The sequence below is a fragment of the Channa argus genome, chromosome 17 (genome assembly GCF_033026475.1).
Source record: "Channa argus isolate prfri chromosome 17, Channa argus male v1.0, whole genome shotgun sequence".
Classification (NCBI taxonomy): domain Eukaryota; kingdom Metazoa; phylum Chordata; class Actinopteri; order Anabantiformes; family Channidae; genus Channa; species Channa argus.
In genome coordinates, this window is record NC_090213.1 from 11,157,476 (window position 1) to 11,177,777 (window position 20,302).

The 20,302-nt window shown below is 37.7% G+C and overlaps 1 protein-coding gene across 5 annotated transcripts; it reads left to right on the top strand.

Annotated features, from left to right (window-relative positions):
* The first annotated feature begins 1,300 nt into the window (after nucleotides 1-1,300).
* On the top strand, nucleotides 1,301-19,478 carry snx9b (sorting nexin 9b). Of its 5 annotated transcripts, none has more exons than XM_067483059.1 (19): nucleotides 1,302-1,614; nucleotides 3,052-3,138; nucleotides 4,720-4,794; nucleotides 5,978-6,112; nucleotides 6,701-6,778; nucleotides 7,841-8,003; nucleotides 12,065-12,200; nucleotides 12,556-12,640; nucleotides 12,939-13,064; nucleotides 13,216-13,333; nucleotides 13,431-13,561; nucleotides 13,776-13,882; nucleotides 13,986-14,089; nucleotides 14,272-14,349; nucleotides 14,546-14,622; nucleotides 15,643-15,732; nucleotides 17,548-17,662; nucleotides 17,757-17,848; nucleotides 18,015-19,478. In XM_067483059.1, exons 1-19 carry the CDS (start codon nucleotides 1,603-1,605, stop codon nucleotides 18,060-18,062), a joined length of 1,857 nt encoding a protein of 618 aa, XP_067339160.1. In that variant the 5' UTR covers nucleotides 1,302-1,602; the 3' UTR covers nucleotides 18,063-19,478. The 5 variants fall into 5 exon arrangements, with proteins under 5 accessions (XP_067339164.1, XP_067339160.1, XP_067339162.1 ...); XM_067483060.1 differs by having other exon boundaries at nucleotides 1,305-1,614; nucleotides 13,779-13,882; XM_067483063.1 differs by lacking the exon at nucleotides 3,052-3,138 and having other exon boundaries at nucleotides 1,301-1,614.
* Nucleotides 19,479-20,302: the final 824 nt, after the last annotated feature.

Sequence of the window (20,302 nt, forward strand, 5' to 3'; positions counted from 1 at the left end):
GTGTCACAGTGGGTGCTGGAGTCAGTTCTAATGTTTTGTCCACCCTATTCAAAATGAATGATATAATAATGTAATGCACTTCAGCAGGACTAAGCCTTAATATCTTTGTATTATATGTTTAACAGACAATACTGGGCTTTTTGCCCCCTCATTCATTTTAAACAGGGTGGCCTAAACTTTAGAAGTGACACAACCACCCATTATGATCTCAATAATAAAGAGGTAGTGGAATTATAGTATCTGCTTTCATACAGTTTCAACTCAAGAAGTACGAATTATTTTAAAAAAGGAAAATTAGAAATCTCAGCAGAACTTTTTAAATGGATCTCATTAGGGTTTATATTTCCTCTGTCACGTTCTAATATTGATATCAATCATGTGATCTCAGCCCCTCAAAAAACATCTTATAAGATCAATTTATGAGTGTATAAAATTTATACTATTAATATTTACAGTCCACTTACTTCGGCATCTCTGGTGTTTTACATTTGAACCACTTTTAGCCTTTACATTTCCACTGATATGTGAGCAAATGCCGGATGTTGAAACAAACATACAACTCTGACATTTAAATTGCAGTAACTTACGATTAATGTAAACTAACGCCGGTTCTTCAGATTAAGCTAAAATTTCAGTTTGTTGTATCGGTTATCTCGAATGACACTATAGCTCAAAGAGTACTATAGTTTAACATTGACCGACACCTATGTACGTTTCTGGCCACAATGATAATTAAGCTGTATCCTACCTTTCCTTAAAAAGTGACTACACATTGAGCCCTGCAGAGGGCGACTTAAGTATAAGAGATGAGTTCAGGGTCACTCCCTTGGAGCTGCTGTGCTGTGCCAGCTGTGAGCCGTCAACAACATTGTACAAAAAATAAAAAATAAAATCACCACAGTAATTTCCTTATAACTATAATAACACTTTATAACCCCTGCTAATGGTTAGAAATGAAAAACATCTACAAGCCTTGTCTAGTAGGATCCTCGGAAAATATTTTAGCAATGGAAAGGAGCCTATTAATCAGCCAAAATAAAGAAACAACTCATTGGAGGATGAATTAGAAGATTTCGATTTATTAAGGAAATATTAGATGGCTTTGATGGTTTTCTGGGCGTATTTATAATGTAATATAGAATTTTTATAATTATGTTTAGGCTGTTTTTATTATGTAAAGTTTTTTTGTCATTTATTACTAAATCTTTGGTTAATATTTTGTATGTATCCATTCACGTTGTTCATTGTCCTCATATCATTCCGTCATGTCTTCGAGGGCCATATCGGACTGAAACTACCTTTCCGGTTTCTGTCCGTGGTGCAGGTCACTCCCTCCCTCCTTCTGTCAGCAGCTCATTACGTGGTTCAAACTTAAGAGTCGCACCGAACTAGTCCCGTTCCCACCGTCTTTCTCGGGCTTTTTCAGGATTAACCGTGGGAAAACGTTGTTTGTAAAGTGCTAAAGCCTGCGGTGCGGCGGCTCTTCACCGTTGTTTGTTTTCGCCTTCAGTTGGAAAGCAGCGGGGGAAATGTTCAGCTGAGGATTGGAAATCCTGAAAACCACAGGGCCTGTTTTTGTAATGACTGATCAAAGCTTCGACAATGGCGCTAAAGGTAGGTCTGACAACGTTTCTAGGCTGTGTTATCGTCAACCCGGGTGTGTTTTTCGATCCACTCTCTCCTGACAAGTAGCTGTTTTTTTGTTGTTTTTTTAAGGAAAACGCAGGCTGTGGACTTGTTAACAGAGTTGGGTTTACCATGAACACTTCTGTCGATGAGCGAAATGTGAAAAGTCTAACACATTTTAATGCTCTGCTTAAAAGAGTTAAAGAGACGCTTACAACACGTGGGAATGCGGTCAATTTAAAATCGATGTTTTCGCTGTAATCGACATGGAAAATGTGTCTCATTAAGAAAGTGTCTTGTGACATTTTACTACCTTTCCAGTGCGGGTCATTGGTGCCTCTGTGGAATTCTGGGAAATGTAGTCATGTGCGTGGGTTTAACTTCTTACTCACAGACGTGGGTGAGTAGTGGTTGTTGTTAACTAGCATAGGTACAAAACAGTCTAATGGAAGAATTAGTATTAGAATTTCAAACACTATTTGAAACCTGTGAAAATTACTTGTGTATATAACAAGAAACAGAAATGTAGTAAATCTTTGATCACAGTTTGGTATTTTTGTTCCATATTCTTATCCATCAAATTTGATCAACTCACAGACACATTATAATCAGCTCTAAGTTGTGAGCTTCAGGTGAGCACTGTGGGAAAATCTACCTTCAGCAGACGAAAGTGAAAACAACATGTTGTTGACAAACCCACAGATTATTATTCTCCACCGTGAAACTTACAAGGCTCAGATGCTCACCTGGAAAGTTTTAAATCATGCTTGGCCCACGCAGATTTCGAAATGGAAACAATGCTTTCACTCCATAGAATAATGACTGTGCCAGCAGAGCTGAGACTGTGGCCAGGAACATTCATAAGTCGTTCTGTTTTGTAATTCCCGTTTAAAAACTTGGGGAGGGGGCAGGCAATAAAATAAATCTCTGTTCGAGGAAGAGCAAATGGCCTTAAACTTAATATATTTGGTAAATGAACAACATTAGGCTGTCACACTGTTGATTTAATACTGATTTGGTAACACATCACACAATAAATTAGTGCATGGGCCTAAAAATCAGTCATGAAGTAAACTGTGAAAAACAAAGACTTATTTAGAACACTTTTCACGCCTGCCAGATCTCGTGGTTGAATGTGTTTGCCTCTCTGGGTCCCTCGGGGAAGGGCAGATTTGTAGATGTGGGTCAGTGTCAGGGGGAAAAAAGTTGATGTGATGGTTCTGGCTATGTTTTAGGTTGGAGTCAGCATAAGTTCAGAAAAACTAGTTTGACCTGTTTTACTCCGTCCTTCATTTCACTTCACATTAATAAGACTACTGTGACGGCTTCTGTGCATTTACAGATATATGTGTCTTTTTGATTGCTGGCTTTAAAACAGTCACTATCAAACATACAGTAAACCTGTGTGTGTGTTTGTGTGTTCAGGCAAAGGTTTTATACGATTTCACTGCTGAGCCTGGAAACAACGAGTTGTCAGTGACAGAAGGCGAGACACTCACTATCACCAATCAGGTAAATCCATACCAGCGTTCGTCTGCCGTCCTTCTACTGTCAGTGGATGCTGAGTCCCAGTAGTTTCTGCGACAGTTTATTTCTGTCGCTGTACTGTCAGGACTTTTTTTCTTTTCGCATTTGATTTTCATGCCAGCCTGGTTTCAGTGAGATTTAATTGCCATTTTCTAGCTTTTTATTCAGCTTGTTAACAGTTTTATTGTTAACAAGTTTTGTTGCTTAAGACTGTGTTACTGGCACCTGTTTTGTGTATTTGATGTAAAATTTGTGTTTTAGTTGGTGCGTTATGTTATCTGATTATTAGGAATTAATCTGTGTCTAATTGTTTGGCTAAAGGTGCGAACATTTGAATTAGGTTTAAATTATTTTAATTTCTGTAGTGGTATTTCTGCCTGTTTAAGGCAGTTTTTGCCTCAGAATTAGATAGCATTATAGTTTTGCATATTGTAGCCTCTAATTTAAATCCACTGCAGATCTATCAGTCCAATACAGCTTTAGTTTACATGATACAGAAGCGGGGGCAAAAAGAGAAAACATGATGTCATAACAGCTAGTCGCAAGCAGATCAAAGTTCACACACTGTTGCCTACAGATTTTTTTTGGTCAATGCAAAGTAGCAAAGTAGCACGTAGTGTATCAGAAAAACAGAATTTAATTTTTTAAATAAACTGTGACTGACTGTGGAGAGTTTCTGCAGGTTTATCCTTATTTGAATTACTTAATGCAGTAGTAAGCACTGCTGTTGCAGCTGAGTAGAGGAATCAAAGGGAACACTATTACCTGTAACAATTAATCACTGGCTTTGCTAATCTACAAGTGTTTCTTGTGCTTAGACTAAAGTAATTACATCTGTTAAGGTTGGTTTCCACAGATGACTAATAGACTCATGCGCACAGCAACAAAACAATGTTTGCTCTCATCGTAGAAGTTGAATTCTTGTTACCAGTTCAAATGCTTAAATAAATGTCACATGTCGCACGTTGTTGACTTTCTGATGCATTTGTTTTGTTTTGTTTTTTCACAGTAACCAGGAGCCTCATTTGTAAAAATCTGATCACAAAACAAAAACCATATAAATCCGATTTATAAAACAGTTTAGGGCACCAGTGTATGCTAATGGCTTCTTATAAATACCAACATTCTGTGCACATGCACAAGCCTCACATTCCTCCCTGTGTCATCTCACAACCATCCATAAATGGTTAGTGCAAATAAGTTATTAATATGCTAATATAAGGGTGATTTTTTTGGCCAAGGGAAAGATGGAGATGTAAAGAAAAAATGACTAAGGTATAACTAATATTGATAATAGACCATTTTTACATGTAGTATTTTGTGTATTACAATACACAAAAATAAACTCATTATCTTCAGAAATATATGAACACACAAAAGTAGTAGCTCCCTTTGATTGAAGCTAAAGTCAAAATACACTCTGTGGTTTTTCATTTAGTTTTGTGTGCCTAGGATTCTTTATAAATGGGGGCCCTGGTCTTTTAGGTGCCTTTTATGCATTTATTTATGTGCTGACCTGAATCAGTCATTTATCATCACATGTTATTGGGTGTCACTGTATTTCAGAATATTGGTGGAGGCTGGATCGAAGCACAGAACTCAAGAGGGGAGTTGGGGCTGGTGCCAGAAGACTACATTGAAGTAAGATGGACACTCTCTTAGCAAACTGTGAGGATATGCTCAAAGAAACACTACATGCTGCCCTGTAGTTAAAGCAAATTTACTTCCAGGGAAATTAAGCAACAATACTTTGTTTGCACAAACAAATATTTAACAGTTAAACTTTTCAGTGCCTCTATCAGTTAGATTATGTAGACAATGTGCGACATATCTCTGCAGTGCTTACACACTATGGTGTTTTGACCTCTCTAAAATTATAATCACAACAGGATGTGCTTCTTCAGAGTTTTGCTGATTAAGGTGTGTGTGTGTGTGTGTGTGTGTGTGTGTGTGTGTGTGTGTGTGTGTGTGTGTGTGTGTGTGTGTGTGTGTGTGTGTGTGTGTGTGTGTGTGTGTGTGTGTGTGTGTGTGTGTGTGTGTGTGTGTGTGTGTGTGTGTGTGTGTGTGTGTGTGTGTGTGTGTGTGTGTGTGTGTGTGTGTGTGTGTGTGGATGGATCCAGTGACTCTGCCTTTAGCATGGACGCATGATTCATGCTACAGACATTTACAAAGAAACACAATTTGATTAAAAACAAAGTCAGTAAAGTCTGTTTAACATTTTAACCTCACTCTTAACAACACTTACTGCAATGTCTGACAGTGCAGGGTCTGTGTTTACAAGAGAGGGATTGATATGATTCGTCTGCTTAACTCCACAAAACAAGCTCATGCAGGTGTGTGTGTGTGTGTGTGTGTGTGTGTGTGTGTGTGTGTGTGTGTCTGACCTAAGGTTAACTTTGCAGCTACCCCCAGACTGTCTTCTGCATCCAAATCATGAAAAAACACTCATGACAATTGCGTTTGGAGCTTATATAATATCTAATAAAAACATCAGCGTGTTTCTCAAGCAAATTGCTTTTTTATTTCAGTGCACTCTACTTGTAACAATAGGATCTGCAAAAACAAGAATATGTTGAAATACAAAAATAGCCACCAGGCTTTTCTATTGAAACACAGCAAAAAAGATTTTGATGTGTGAATTTTACTTGGCAGTGCTATTACATTTCGGATAAACTGAAAAAAATTAAATCCAAGCAAAGGAAATGCCAAGGAGACATGATGACATTACAGCAGAAGAATGAATCTTGAAAAGCCATTAAATCATGCTGGAATATCTTGATTTGATTTTCTAACTGGAATATTTTTTGTATTTTATCCATTGTAGTTCACTAAGGCGATTCCATCCTTCCCGGCAGCAGGAACCACAGCACCTACTCCAAGTGTAGGAAATGTTGCTCATTCGGAAATTCAGTCCTTATTTGATGCCTACGCTCCTGCATCGGTACCTGCACAAAACCAGGTAAGACATCCACCTATTAAATATATGTTTTATTAAACTCTTGCTCGTATTTTATCAAATGCCTGGTTTGGGATATTCTTTGCCATATTGACACGATTAATTGCCAATATGTCCTTGGCTTTTCTGAATTTTCTGTCCTAGACCAGAGCTGGAGAAGTAAGCATAAATATATATATATATATAATAACGTACACCTGCTATGTTCCCGATTGCTTCAGTCAACAGTAATGAGTAATATGGTGATGCTGAAGGAAAAAGCAGAAGTAAGCAATGAGAGTTTTACTGATGTTCGTGCAGCATGTGTGAACCCCAAAGATGCAGAAGTGAGAGCAGCTGCAGTAGAAGATGGTCACTGTGGGCACGTCATTTGTAACTGACGCAGGCTTTTAGTTCACTGAAATACAATGAGGAAATCTTTTTGTCGTTAGGAAGTTCCAAAAAAATGAGTGAAATGCTGGATCAGTAGAAATTTAGGCACACTAAGTGGTTGATTCAAGGCAGGAAATGTGTAAATGCATCATTTTTAACTTGCACGTAAACCTTCACTACCGCGGGTTTGTGATGATGTCACCTTCTTTTCCCCTTAAGGTGGATAGTGGGGGCTTGAGTCCCCAGCCGGACACCCCAGATACCCCAGTTTCCCCCTACCTTTCGTCCCCCGATGAGGTAACCTCCACTTGGTGTGGTGGACGTGGTTAGAGGCATAAGGCAAACTCTATAATGCCCTCATCACCATTTTCTACACCAAACCCCCTCAGCTCTGATTGGTTGCTTTGGAAAATTTCCCCCTCCCCCTGCCTGCAGAAAGCATGATCTTTCTTTTTTTGCCTTGCACTACAGTACAGACATTCACAAGTCACCAATGAATTTCCACACTCTTTATCTAAATTGTCTGAATCAGCACCACAGTGAAAACATTTCAAGATCAGAGTCAAAGATCTTTATATCTTACAAATAATTGACCAATTGCACTGATAATTTAATACACGAAAACAGTCAATCAGAATCATATTTAATATAAATCCTCACGTTTGTATTGACTGTTAGAAAATATTATGTTCAGTTAAGGAGGTTACACTTGCAAAATGCTGTTAGAGTTCTTTCAGTAATGTGTGTATTTGTCAATGTCATTGCAGCAGTTTGTTCTAAAACTGTTCTAAAACTGGTTTCTTAATTTGTCATGTGCAAGTGAATGTGCATCACATGCTGTATGTAATGACACTGCACAACTTCTGTGTTCAGGCAGCAGTGTTTGGTTAGCATTAATTTAATTGCAAACTACAACAGGCACAAACAGACTATTGCATGTATAAGCCTACATGATATTATAGTGGTGGATACAGTATGCCTAACGTGCATGCATGACATGTAGTTGCATCTTTTGCCCGGAAGAAAAAATGGCAGTGTGTCTGGTCTTGACAGTGGTAGTGTTTGTGTGTGAGTGTGCACATTTATCATTATACGCATGTCATTTTTTGTTTTTATTATGTCTAATGGTTGCATGTATGAAGAGAAATGTAATTTACTGTATACCACAAGTCACACTGTCTCTGCCAAGTTTATAGATTTTCTAAACAGCCTCCCTCTTTGAGGCCAGCTCTGAATCATGTGTTTGAAAAAGCATGTTGTTTTAAGACTACTGTCAGCTTCCGATTAAACAGACTGCAAACCAGGCTGCATATCTCTGCTTCTTTCATCCCTTACATTCTCGCTTTCTGTTCCCTCCAGGCTAGTAATGGTAATGATCCTTGGTCAGTGTGGAATTCAGACCCCTCGGGGGGCTCTAACAGCAACTGGGCATCCAATCCGGAGGGGACACAGACTGGGAAGAGTGCTGCTGACCCCTGGGCGTCTGTATCACATGGGCACCCTCAGGCTTACCAGGGCCCAGGTACGAGAAGTGTTTAACTTCAGTGATGGTAGCCCTGATGTTAGAAACATTATGGCACATCACTCTGTGTTTTTAGATGGACTTAAGAAACAAGGCTACAGTTGGCTTTCTCTAGAAGGCTGATTTCCTTGAATACCATGGTTACTTAAGTGCATCTAAGTGCCACTGTGATCTGGTGACATTTAGAAACTTTATGTTTCTTACACAAGGTTGAACCTACACCACTCAATACTGCTTTTCAAATCCACATAATAAACTTGATTTAGGAAATGAAAACTGAGCAGCAAAGGGCATTTTAGGTGCTTCTGCATTCCTTTGAAGTTAGGGATTATTTTTAGTATAATTTTTTTATAAGGCGGGTTAGGTTAGGAGTTCGGTCCCCATTTTTGATCTTGACTGGATGTTTGGGGCTCTAAAGACATGCACGTTGGGTTAATTGGTGACTCTAAATTGCTGGTGGGTGTGAATGTGGGTGTAAATAGTTGTTAATCTCTCCGTATCAACTGATGTCCTGTCTAGTGTGTACCCCGCCATTTGCCCAATGACAGCAGGGATTGGTCCTAACTTAGGCTCTACTATGGATGGATGTTTAACAGGATAATTCAAGTTTATTTACATCTCTTATTTTTGTATATTAAGACCATTAACTATACAGGAACTATACAGACTGTACTTCATAATTCCTCAGTGTAGTTGAAGGCATAGGAAGCTGAAACACTAACTCTGAGGTATTATGTATCTAAAACAGTTTAACTTACTGTTTGCAGATAGTTAGTTTGTCAAACTGTGGCCGTGGGGACTGGGCAAAAACAAATAGCTCCGGTCTATAAGCTTGTTCAGGGAAACCAATATTTACTGCAGAGCTCCCTGGAGGTGTGACGTTAATTTTATCAAATGGTCAAATTTAGCAAGCTTGTGAAACACTGTTAAAGTTTGTGCCTTGTGGATTGTGTTGTACTTTTATAGTGACCCAGTGTCATGTTGGAATTGGCTTACTATTAAAAGACTTGTTTGGCTTTGTTGTGCTAGATGTTGCCACATCCCACAGAATTTGTGCATTCATTTTAGAACTTTTTTTTGTCAATGAAGATGCCATGAATGTTTGAGAAATTTAGGTCAAGCGGTCTTGGCAAACAATATAAAAATCTTCTTCCATTGAGTGTCAGATGGGTTTATGTTATCAAGAATCTGGCGAAGCAAACCCTATATTACACTGCCATATTGTTGTTGAAACTGGTTTACACACCTCACAAATATACAGTAAACCTTACTTAGAACTTAGACAAATTTAATTCAGGAAGTAAAGCAATTTGTAAATAAGATTTCACTCAGAGAATCGCTAATGTGATCTGCTCAGTCGTCTGTCCCAGTCCCTGGACACAGATGCTCCAATATGTGGACGGTACAACCAAGTCATGGTTCTGTTTTTGCCAGACTGTGGAAAATATAGCCTCACACATGACTCAGAAGCCTAAATGACTTGACCTGTTTCTTAAATTCTCTAGTTGTTTTAGTGAAAAGAAAACAGACAGATGAAATGCAGAGGTAAAAAATTAACTTCTCTTTCTTTTCTTTCTTAACAAAGGAATCTGCCCATATCCTTACCTTATTGATTACACAGGTATCCTGTGTGTTGCTGGGTGGAAGTTTGTTCTAATCTACTGCTCTCAGTGTGTGTGGGCTGGCAATAAGTACTCAGAAAAAAGGTTTTCCAGCATGTTTCCAGCAAATACTTTAGGAATTAATTTACGTTCTTAAGTGCTTGTGTGTCAGGTGATCAGTTTGTATCTTGATATTAACACTTCATGTAAATTAACTACATTGTGATGTCAAAGTGCCAGCTGGGACTGATGTATGACACTTAAAGATGAGCTGTCTGTAAATCTTTACCTAATTTTAATATAATATTTAATAACTTAATTTTGAAATGTTTTTTCTTAATGATTGTACTAACTTACCTATTGTATATGTTAGAATGTTTTTTAGCTGCTTTAGACTCAGTTCTTTATTTACTATCTACCCAACACCCTAGAGACCCTTTTTGAAGTACACAGCTTATGAGAAAATTATGCATATTCATAAGTTTTTTTTTTTTTTTTTTAATCTAAATAGTTGGCTTTGATTTCTCTCTAGCTGTGTCTGCACTTTGTTCATATTGCCTTGACACCAGAATTTCTGCTCAATGTTTTCATAACAAAGATATAAACTATGGTAGAGACAAAATGTTGGAAACCTTGAACACATTTATAAAAACAATGGTGAAGTGCAAGGTTTGCATCTCTTTGTTTCTCATTGTGCAAGGCTGGCAAGGTGGTTGTGTAAATGCTAATGCATTTCTTCACTATTCATATAATTAAATTACAGACATGCTGTGTTTTTAAATGTAAATGTGACTGCTGCATGTCCTGAAGCTAATGCATCCTTTAACTCTGGAAAAGTCTTGTTTAGAACAAACATTTAAGTTGTAGTTATCCACTCATGAAATATGAAGAAGAAACTGTAAATCAAACAATATACACTACTGGTCAAATGTTTTAGAACATTTTCCTCAGATTTTCCAGTTTTTTAATGTCATTCAAGCAGTTCAAGTCCAATGAATAGCTTGACATAGTACAAAGGTAAGAGTTAAACTGCCAGAGGTTTAAAAAAAGAAAAAAGTAAAGTACCCAAAAATGAAAAATTATGTACATTTTAGTATTATTCAGAAAGGCTTCTTCCAGGGAACAAGAAATGGGACACCAATTTAAAGCTGTTATGCAGCAATGATCAAGCCTTAAAATTTGGCTACCAATTCCTCAGGTGTCCCAACTTTTCTTAATTGCTTACAACCCCCTTTGTCCGCATTAAAAGTATCTTGTGGTGTGTTGGAACACATTGTGCTACAATGTAGTTGTGAGCGTTATTTTAATAGTATTGTACTGCACAAAGTAGAGTGTTGCTATAAAAATGGTCAGAGACAAACCATCATAAGACCTTAATACCATTTATTTATTTATTTATTTATATATTCACACGCGCGCGCGCACACACACACACACACACACCCCTAAATAAAGGTACAAAGCCACGACAAAATTAGAAGTCAAGTTTCAGAGAGTCCACAGCTGGTGTGTTAGGCAGCTCACAGACAGCAGCTTCAAGCACAGCTAGTAAGCAAGTCTCAGTTTCAGCTGTGAAGAGAATAATTTCAGTTGCAGGTTTGACAGGTCGAGTTGTTGCAAGAAAGCCATTGCTAAGATGTCAGAATGAGAAAAAAACGCTTGCCTGGGCCATGAAACACCGCCAATGGACTAGTGAAGCCCTTAAGAAAGTGTTATGGACTGATAAATCAAAATTGGAAACCTTTGGTTTATCGGGCAGGAAGTGTGATGGTATGGGGCTATTTTGCTGGATCCGGGGTCAGTGACGTGTCCAGAGTAAGGGGCACCCTGAACCAAAACGGCTACCACAGCAGCACCATGATAATGAGCCAAAACCTACGTAAGTCCAAACTATGCCAGGACAACCTTAGGAAAAAAAAGAACAAGATGTTTAGCTGGAAAACATGGAGTGGCCAGCGCAGCCTCCAGACCTAAACCCCATCGAGCGGGTTTGGGATGAACTGGACAGAGGGTTGATAGCAAAACAGCCGCCAAGTGCCACACATTTATGGGAACTTCTGCAACAGAGTTGAGAACAACTTTCTGAAGAATATTTGATTTTACCTTGTGGATAGAATGTCATGAGTGTGTTCAGCTGTTATATTTGCCAAATGAGGCTACTTTGAAGAGTCAGAATTTGAGAATACATTTTGGTTTATAAATTGATTCCATGATTTCTTTTGTAACTTCAGTTGTTTATTTGTTCTATGCTTCCACTTCAAAGTACAATGAGACATTAAACTGTATATTTTTCCACACAAAACTAGAAAAATGGGCGTGCTCTAAATGTTTTGACCAGTAGTGTACATATTATAAATATTTTTCCATTACATCTATTTTACATAACATAATCCAGTGATATATACTTACACATTGTACAGTACATGAGTTTCAAAACACTGTGCCCAAATCTGACCTCAGGGGCAGAAGATGACGAGTGGGATGACGAGTGGGATGAGATGAAATCTGGAGGTTACACAGAGTCAGAAACTGGCGATGGTGGAGCGATGCAGAGAGGAGGAGCTCATGCAACTTCAATGAAAATCTCCCTCAACAAGTAAGAGCTAAAAATTGACAATGATATGGAAATTTTAAAAATATTGTGCTTGTTAATTATTAATTAATTATTAATTAATATTAAGCTTGTTATTAAACTATTAGAATGTGCTTATCCTTTGAAAGTTATATTTTTCTTGGATCAAACTAAACAATCTTTTCTTTTTGATTTAATTCCTGCTTGCATCAGCGTTAACATTCACTTCCTGTTAAAAGCCCGAAACACAACATGAACACCTTAAGGAAATATCTGTTAATAATTGTTGTGTTTGACACAATTAGAGCAACAAACACAAACTTGTCTAACACCACAGAAAGCTGCCTCAGAAAATAACATGTAATTTCTCTTTGAGCAGGTTCCCTGGGTTCTCCAAGTCTGGTCCAGAACTATATCTCCTGTGCAAACAGACTGCTAAGGGCAAAGACAAGCTATCCATCTATGTAGGTTATCTCAAAATTTCCATATAAATAGTTTACAGAATATAATTCGATGCCTTTATTTCTTATATTGGTTGAAGGGATACAGTAATTTAATTTGCCTGACTGAACTAAATATATCATTACTCAAATCAAATAAGTTCCCAGTTGGGAGATTAGTGACCTGAAATGCTAACCATTTTATAGTATATATGGTATACAGATAATATTAAGACATGATTTGACATGGTTTTCTCTTTTTGTCAGTTTATGCTACAAAATGCAGAGTACCTTGTTTCTAAACTTTATGTGCCTTGTACAGATGGGAGAAGTTGGCCCTGTTTGGTCTTACCCAGAAACTCAGCTAGACTGTGTGGTGGCTGATCCCAAGAAAGGCTCGAAGATGTATGGCCTTAAGAGTTACATCGAGTATCAGGTCACACCTAATGTAAGCTTTCCGTAGCAGCATAGCTGCAAAAAAAAAAACTGAAAATGTGTGTCTGCTTTTTTTCTGTAGTTTGATGAAGTCATGATTTTAATCAATTGAGTCTGGTTTAAATGACTAACAGTACCTGTAACCTCATGTTAATGGTTTACAGACCACAAACCGACCAGTCAATCATAGATACAAGCACTTTGATTGGCTTTATGAGAGGCTACTGGACAAATTTGGGTCAGCCATCCCTATCCCCTCTTTACCAGACAAACAAGTTACAGGTAGGTTCCCTAATCTCTTTGATGGAAGACTTTTTTTTTAATGATCAGAATTAAGGAAATTAAGACTAAATTCTTTGTGTCCTCCCCTCTGTTCTAGGGCGTTTTGAGGAAGAGTTTATTAAGATGCGTATGGAGCGGTTGCAAGGCTGGATGACCAGGATGTGCAGGCACCCTGTTGTTTCTGACAGTGAAGTTTTCCAGCTATTCCTTACCTACAAGGATGAGAAGGTATGTTAAACATCCCCCCCACTTCTCCCTTAAGGTCTCTAATTATGTATAGTTAAAGATTACTGAAGGATTTAAAAGATTCTGCTTTTGTCATTAAGTACATCTGGTATGACCTGAAACAGTTACTTAAACTTGAACAAGATCATCTGCGATTACTGTTATGTAACTTTGGAGATTTTTGTATTACTTAATTAAAGTGAAAAATTAATTGGAGCAGGATTGGAAGATGGGAAAGAGAAAAGCAGAGAAGGATGAAACAGTGGGAGTTATGATCTTCACCACGATAGAGCCTGAAGCTCCAGACATGGATCTTGTAGAAGTGTGAGTGTAATCAAACTTTGCTCTAAACTACCAAAAAAAAAAAACAGTTTATATTCCAGTCACCTGGTTTTGTTTGCTATAACAGCATGTTCTATGTCCACAGGGAACAGAAATGTGAGCAGTTCAGCAGGTTTACCAAAGCTATGGATGATGGTGTGAAGGAAATTCTCACGGTGGGACATGAGCACTGGAAGAGATGTACAGGCCGTATGTAGACCCTCTGAAGCTACATAAATGGTTTACCCCATGCACAACACCTTTACTTTGTGCTGTAATGACTGTTTACATTAAAGAGAAATTTAATGTGTTTTGTCAACTATGAAAAACTTTATTCACATTGAGTATGTGTGTGTAACTGTGTTTATTTTTCCATTTCTTCTCCTCCACAGCTTTGCCTAAAGAGTACCAGAGGATTGGCAAAGCCTTCCAAAACCTCTCCTCTGTCTTCACAAGTAGCGGATACCAAGGTATTAGGATACAAATATGACGCCAGATCTCATTTTAAATTCTTTAAGTGCTGACACTTGCTAGTTGTGTCTTTTCACCTCTTTGATTACACCTTTTATAAGATTGCTGGCGTTATGGTAATGGCAAAAGAACATGCAGTTTACCTATAAACAAGTAAAAAAACATTTTGATAATGTAAAGCCTTCATTTCTTTAGGTGAGTCAACCCTGACAGATGCTTTGACAGCTGCGGGAAAGACCTACGAGGAGATTGCTCAGCTGGTTGCAGAGCAGGTAGGTTCTCACTCCTGTTGTAACACAATGAGCTATAACTGCTACATAATGAAGTTACACAAGTGTTTCTGCCTTCGGTAGTTTTTCCTGTGGGTATTTAGAAATCCTGTTGGCTGTTGGTAATACAGCACTTTTTTCAAAAGGGGAGCAAGGGAGTGTACTGTAGCCTCAAGGCCAATTTTCTCTCTAAGGTGTTAAAGTTGATTTTAGTTCTTTTTAGCAGCCAACAACTCACAATCCATGTGAACATTTCCTGCTTGCACTCAGTGTTTACATTCTTGTGACTTTTTAATGACCCATCTAACCCCGCTCATGAAGGCTCTGTCTGTAAAAGGAAGAAGCCATGGAAAAACAACTTTCTAGTGTTTCCTAGCTTTGCTTTGATAGTGTATCAATGTGAATTAGCTGTCAGAGTGGTGTGTTTATAAAATGAAACCTAGATTTGTTTTGTTGTGTTCTGTGTGGTGTCCCAGCAGCTTCCAGAAGAAGGATTCATCTGGTAAGCTTGTGGTGCTGTACAAACATTGTCAGCTCTCCTGTAGAATTGATAGATTTAGCCTAGCGATGCCTGTGACACAGTTTAGTGCTGGAGAATGTCATCGTCTACACCTGGATTTTTCTCAGGAGATAACAAGGCTAAAAACAATGCAGCTTATCTGTTGTGGTATCCACAGAGGTTGCACACAGCGGCCCTATAAATACCCAAGGAAATGAGAAGAATGTGTACAAATAGCTAAGATGTATTGTACCATATGATAAAAATAATTACAGAATTTTTGCTTTTGTTTGGTGTAATTCTGCCGACATTTTACTCTTTGTGCACTCACTGAATCTGTGGTCTTTAGGTGGTTGTGCTATATAAAATTAGACTACACTGAAGTATTTCCATGCGTTCTCATCAGTTTGGCCATTATTTCCTCTTCTGGATTTAACAAGTCATTCACTGTCGCAAATTTAGATCTCATTGTTTTATTAGACATTTATCATTCTTATTTTTGTCTGTGTTTACTCCTTTTCCAGCCTAAGAAGGACCTCCACTTCCTCATGGAGACGAACAATGAATATAAGGGTCTTCTTGGATGCTTCCCAGACACCATTGGAGTCCATAAGGTACATCAGGAAATTATGTAGAAAGGTTTATTTGAAATCAAATTTAAAGAGATGTGTCCTAATATTTTAGGGTGGTTTCTTCAAAAGGGGAACTGGTTCTCTGCAGCTAAGATGCGGTTACTCCTAACTGTTCAAACTTGAGTTTTACCATAAGATTTTACTAAGTGAATATTTACACATTACTGAATCCAATTAGTTTGTTGCACAAATATTAGCTTGTCAATTTTCACATTTAGAGTAAATAGGGAAAGAATATTGTAACATTTTGACATATCAAACACAATCAAAATGTTTATCAGTACAGATGTAAACTGGGAAGGTTTTTACTACTGCTAATATTCTAGCAAATTGATCAAGTAAGTTAACTGGTTAGAGTGAACAGTAAAATATGTAATGCAATATATTGATTTTAGTGACTGACAGTGTTTTACAAATTTTCTCTGCCGTTTTTGGTACATTTTTCAGATCCTATATTAAATTCTCAAATCGACTTGATTTTCCCCACATCATCTAGTCACTTGTGCACATTATATTAGCAATTCAGTTTCTCATTTAATTGATCCAATTGGGAAAGTTTTTGTCCCATTTATGCCTCTCATAAACCTACAGTTGGCAAGCATAATTTGTATTGAAAGAGCACAGTTAAAATTTTTGATAGTGGAGTAACAAGGAAATGAAAAACTAATGTTTACTTTGTGATATGCAGTGCTGTAAAACTCTTTCTGTATCTCGTCTACAGTAAAAAGATGTAAGTAGATGTGAATCCTGTCCAATCATTGGCATCTAAAAAAAATACAGCGATGTGAATCTTTGTACTGTTGGAATTGATAAATGAGGAATAGAGAAAATATGCAGCCCTCTGCATTTCATCGACATCAACACCTTAGCTTTCATCAAAAGCCATAGTTTACAAAAAAATATTTAGAGCAGTTTGTTATATTTAAAACATGACTAACCATTCTGACTATCTTGTTTGTACATGATGACTAAAGGATTTGTCCATGTGATGGAAGTGACAAATTCACTGATAGAAATATTTAATTTTGAGAGATAAGTGAAAGAATTCAAGCAAGTTTTTGTTGAGTTGAGCTGTTTGTACTTACTGCTTTGCAAATTTTAAGGCTGATTTGAGAAATGCACCAAAGAAACTATGAAAAACTAAAATTGACCGCAATCTTAACACTTTTATGCTAATCTTGTTAGGATTAGACCACATAGCAACTATTAGGTTTAGCATAATCACAGATTTCGTGTTCATATGAAACTGCTTGAATACTAAGTACTGCTCCCAAAATGTGCTATAACGTTTACAGGTAAATTTAATTTAAATTTTAATTTCTCCAAACTAAATGTTCTGGTTCAATGACAATTTGTATTTAAACAATCCTCTTTATCATAATGTTCACATTTTGACATCATGAGACCAAGACGACACCTAACAATTGACAAGTTATATTGAGACATTGACATGTTTGGTTGTGGTATACCTGCCACAATATTCTACTTAAATGCCCTACTTTCATAATATAATATCACTTTAGCATAGATTTCAACCTAAAGTCGAATATCACTGACTTGAGTAGTGTATTAGTCATTACGTATGTGCATTTATGAAGAAATAAGTCAAAACAACATTTACAAACACTGACTGTTAAGTTTAATGTATTGTTTGGCCACTAAAACTGTGTCTTTAGTAAATTACATCACGATGCGGTTCCTGTTTAATTACATAGATGGATGTTCTCTTTTGTAAATCCTACCTGTCATGTAAAAAAAAGAGTCACGTTTTTATTTGCCTAATTTAAATTCTTTCAGGCAGCCATAGATAAGGTAAAGGAGGGTGACAAGCTGGTCGCTACCAGTAAAATCACCCCTCAAGACAAAGTCACCATGGCTAAACGAGTCGGCACCATGTCCTACGCCTTACAAGGTACCACACTGTCTCACAATAAGAGACACTGAATTACTTATGTTTATCATGAAAAGCTGCATCATCTCAGTGGTTTCTGCTCTTTCTGCTTCAGCTGAGATGAACCACTTCCACAGCAACCGTATCTATGACTACAACAGGGTCATGCAGTTGTACCTGGAAGAACAAGTCAAGTTTTACGAGACGGTAAAGGCATTTTTATCGACCATCTATCACAGTAAATTGCAGTCTGTGACACCTTGACCACCTTGTTGCCTTATTGCCTGGGGAGCAGTTGTGCTTTGATACTGAACTGTTACAACCAGCCTTTAATTTTGTTTTCATGCCAGTTTTCCTTCTTCTCATTCCCCAGATTGCTGCAAAGCTGAGACAAGCACACAGTCAGTTCGCTACAATGTGAAAGCTTTCAGTCTTGCACTACAAGACAAGACGAATTACAACATTCAACGAATTGTTGCTTATACTGCAGTTTTTTTCTCTCTATATAATTTAAATTTCACTTCTGTTTCTTTTGCTCTGGCGTCATCTCCTTCACTGCTAAAGGCAGCAGTCCCAGCTCATAGTGTTACTCATGTCCACTGGCCTCGAATGTTTATGAACATCCGCAGCTGCTGAAACACGCTTTGACACTAGTGGTTTTGATAGTTATCACAGAATAAGACGCACCATTTACACACACTCTTGCCTCTGTCAAATGCTCAGTGCTTGAGACACTAGAAGTTAACATACAAGTCACAGTTTGTGGCCATGAATTCCTTTTTTGACTCATTGCATGAGTCAAACCCCAGAAGTTTGTGATACAAATCCAAGTTCTGTACATCTGGGGCAGCCAACATCTCTGTGCTCTCATTATTTTACTCTCATTATTTTAAGCAATACTTTGTTTTTGAAACCTAGTACCATGTTCATAATTGCAGAGGAACGCTGAACACATGTAGCCAAACTGTTATCTGCACAGTGATGTAGTGCAACTGACAATACAAACCAAAGCCATTTTGCAGGGAGTATGTTGCTAAATGTGGCTTTGACTGCATATCAATGCTTTACTGACTATTTCTCAGCCAATATTAAGGTTAGTTGGATTATCTTTGCCTTTATAAATACTGTTAATGTTCAAGAATTGCCTGACATTGATAATAGAAGCAGTGGGGAAAAGTTGTCAAAAGGAGAGCATGTGTCCTGTGTTTGTCCACTGCTGGCAGTGTCTAGCCCCCTTTTCATTTTTAGCCTCCTCAAAACCTAACAGGAAGCTCATCCTTTTTCCTGTCTTGTCACGTGCCTTGCCCCTTTGAGGAAAATGGAAAAAGCTTCACTTAGTTGCCCGACAGCCTATGTACTATGACGCTGCAGTTTACATTTAAGGACAAGAGATAAATGATACTCAGGTTGAGGTTCATTATTTTAGGTTATGTACATTTAAGCCAAAAATCAATGAATCGGTATCACTTCCAGTTCTGGAGTTTTTTCTCTGGTTTTTAAACAGATTAAAGGTTTGTTGAGAAGGTGTAACTGCAATGTTTCTTTAACAAGCTGTACTATTAACAAGAGTCTGGGACAAAACCATTGATTATGTCATGAATACAGTTTTTTGGTTTTTTTCACCAACCAGTTTTCAGTCACTAATCTTGTTCACTCTTCTCTTATCACTTGATATATTAAAATATATACATAAATATAAATATATATATATATTCTATCAGACCTATCAGGTGCTTCTTTTCATTGAGATACTATTTTATGTATAGAAGTATTTGTAATACTGTGTAACTCAGAGCAAACATCCAGTTTGATTTATTAAACAATGATTTGTACTCATTGGAAGTTTTAGTGCTTTTTGTATTTTTATTTACATTCTATAAAGAAACCTCACCTTGTTCTCTGTTGGGTTCAGTGTACAACACACCATGCACTGTCCGATTTCCTCACAGCAATGTCCTTATTTGCTCTTGCAGATTCATGGATAGGAATGAGAATGAGTCGGCAGCCTGTGTGAGGGTCAAAGAGTGTGTTTGTGCAGTTATGTAGTAGAGGAACTGAAAGGAGCCTTTCACCCTGAATTCAGCTCATGCTGCCATTAGGTGCAGCTGGATGTGTGGGCCACATACAAGAAGGAGATCCTATGCATCAGACGGTGCATGGATTCTCATATTTCTCTAATGTCTTTGGTGCTTCAATAGAGCTAGGGGCACTTGCTTCACAATTTTCAAATTCTTTGGCACAAAAAAGATTAAATTTGAAAGTTCAATTAGATTTTTAGGTTGTACGACCTGCACCCTTGCCGCCCAACACGTGCATGCTAAATTGACACAAACCTGCCAATATGCTAAAGGTCAGTGGAAACCCCTGCATGAAATAATTTGAATGTAAGAGGCTCCCGCCTACCAGATGCCTCAGATAAGCAGCAGTGTGTGCACTGAGTGATAAGCATTATCTGGGGTTTTTTTCCAACTGCGCCTCACATATTTTTTGCAGCTTTTCGGCAAAAAGGAATGGCTTAAAAAAATAGAAGTGTTCTGTCTTTGTGAATTAGTTTTCCTCTGTTACACGTTGTGTAGAGTTTATTGTACAGCACATATACACAGTCCAACAGCACATCTTTTCTGTCTGAGCATAAATATTGACATTAGCATTTAATGAATC

Bases quoted from the DNA above. Each gene is read 5' to 3' on its own strand.
- snx9b (XM_067483059.1), top strand. The intron at 6,113-6,700 runs GTAAGACATCCA...TTTCCCCTTAAG, and splicing joins CGGTACCTGCACAAAACCAG to GTGGATAGTGGGGGCTTGAG. The intron at 8,004-12,064 runs GTACGAGAAGTG...ATCTGACCTCAG, and splicing joins TCAGGCTTACCAGGGCCCAG to GGGCAGAAGATGACGAGTGG.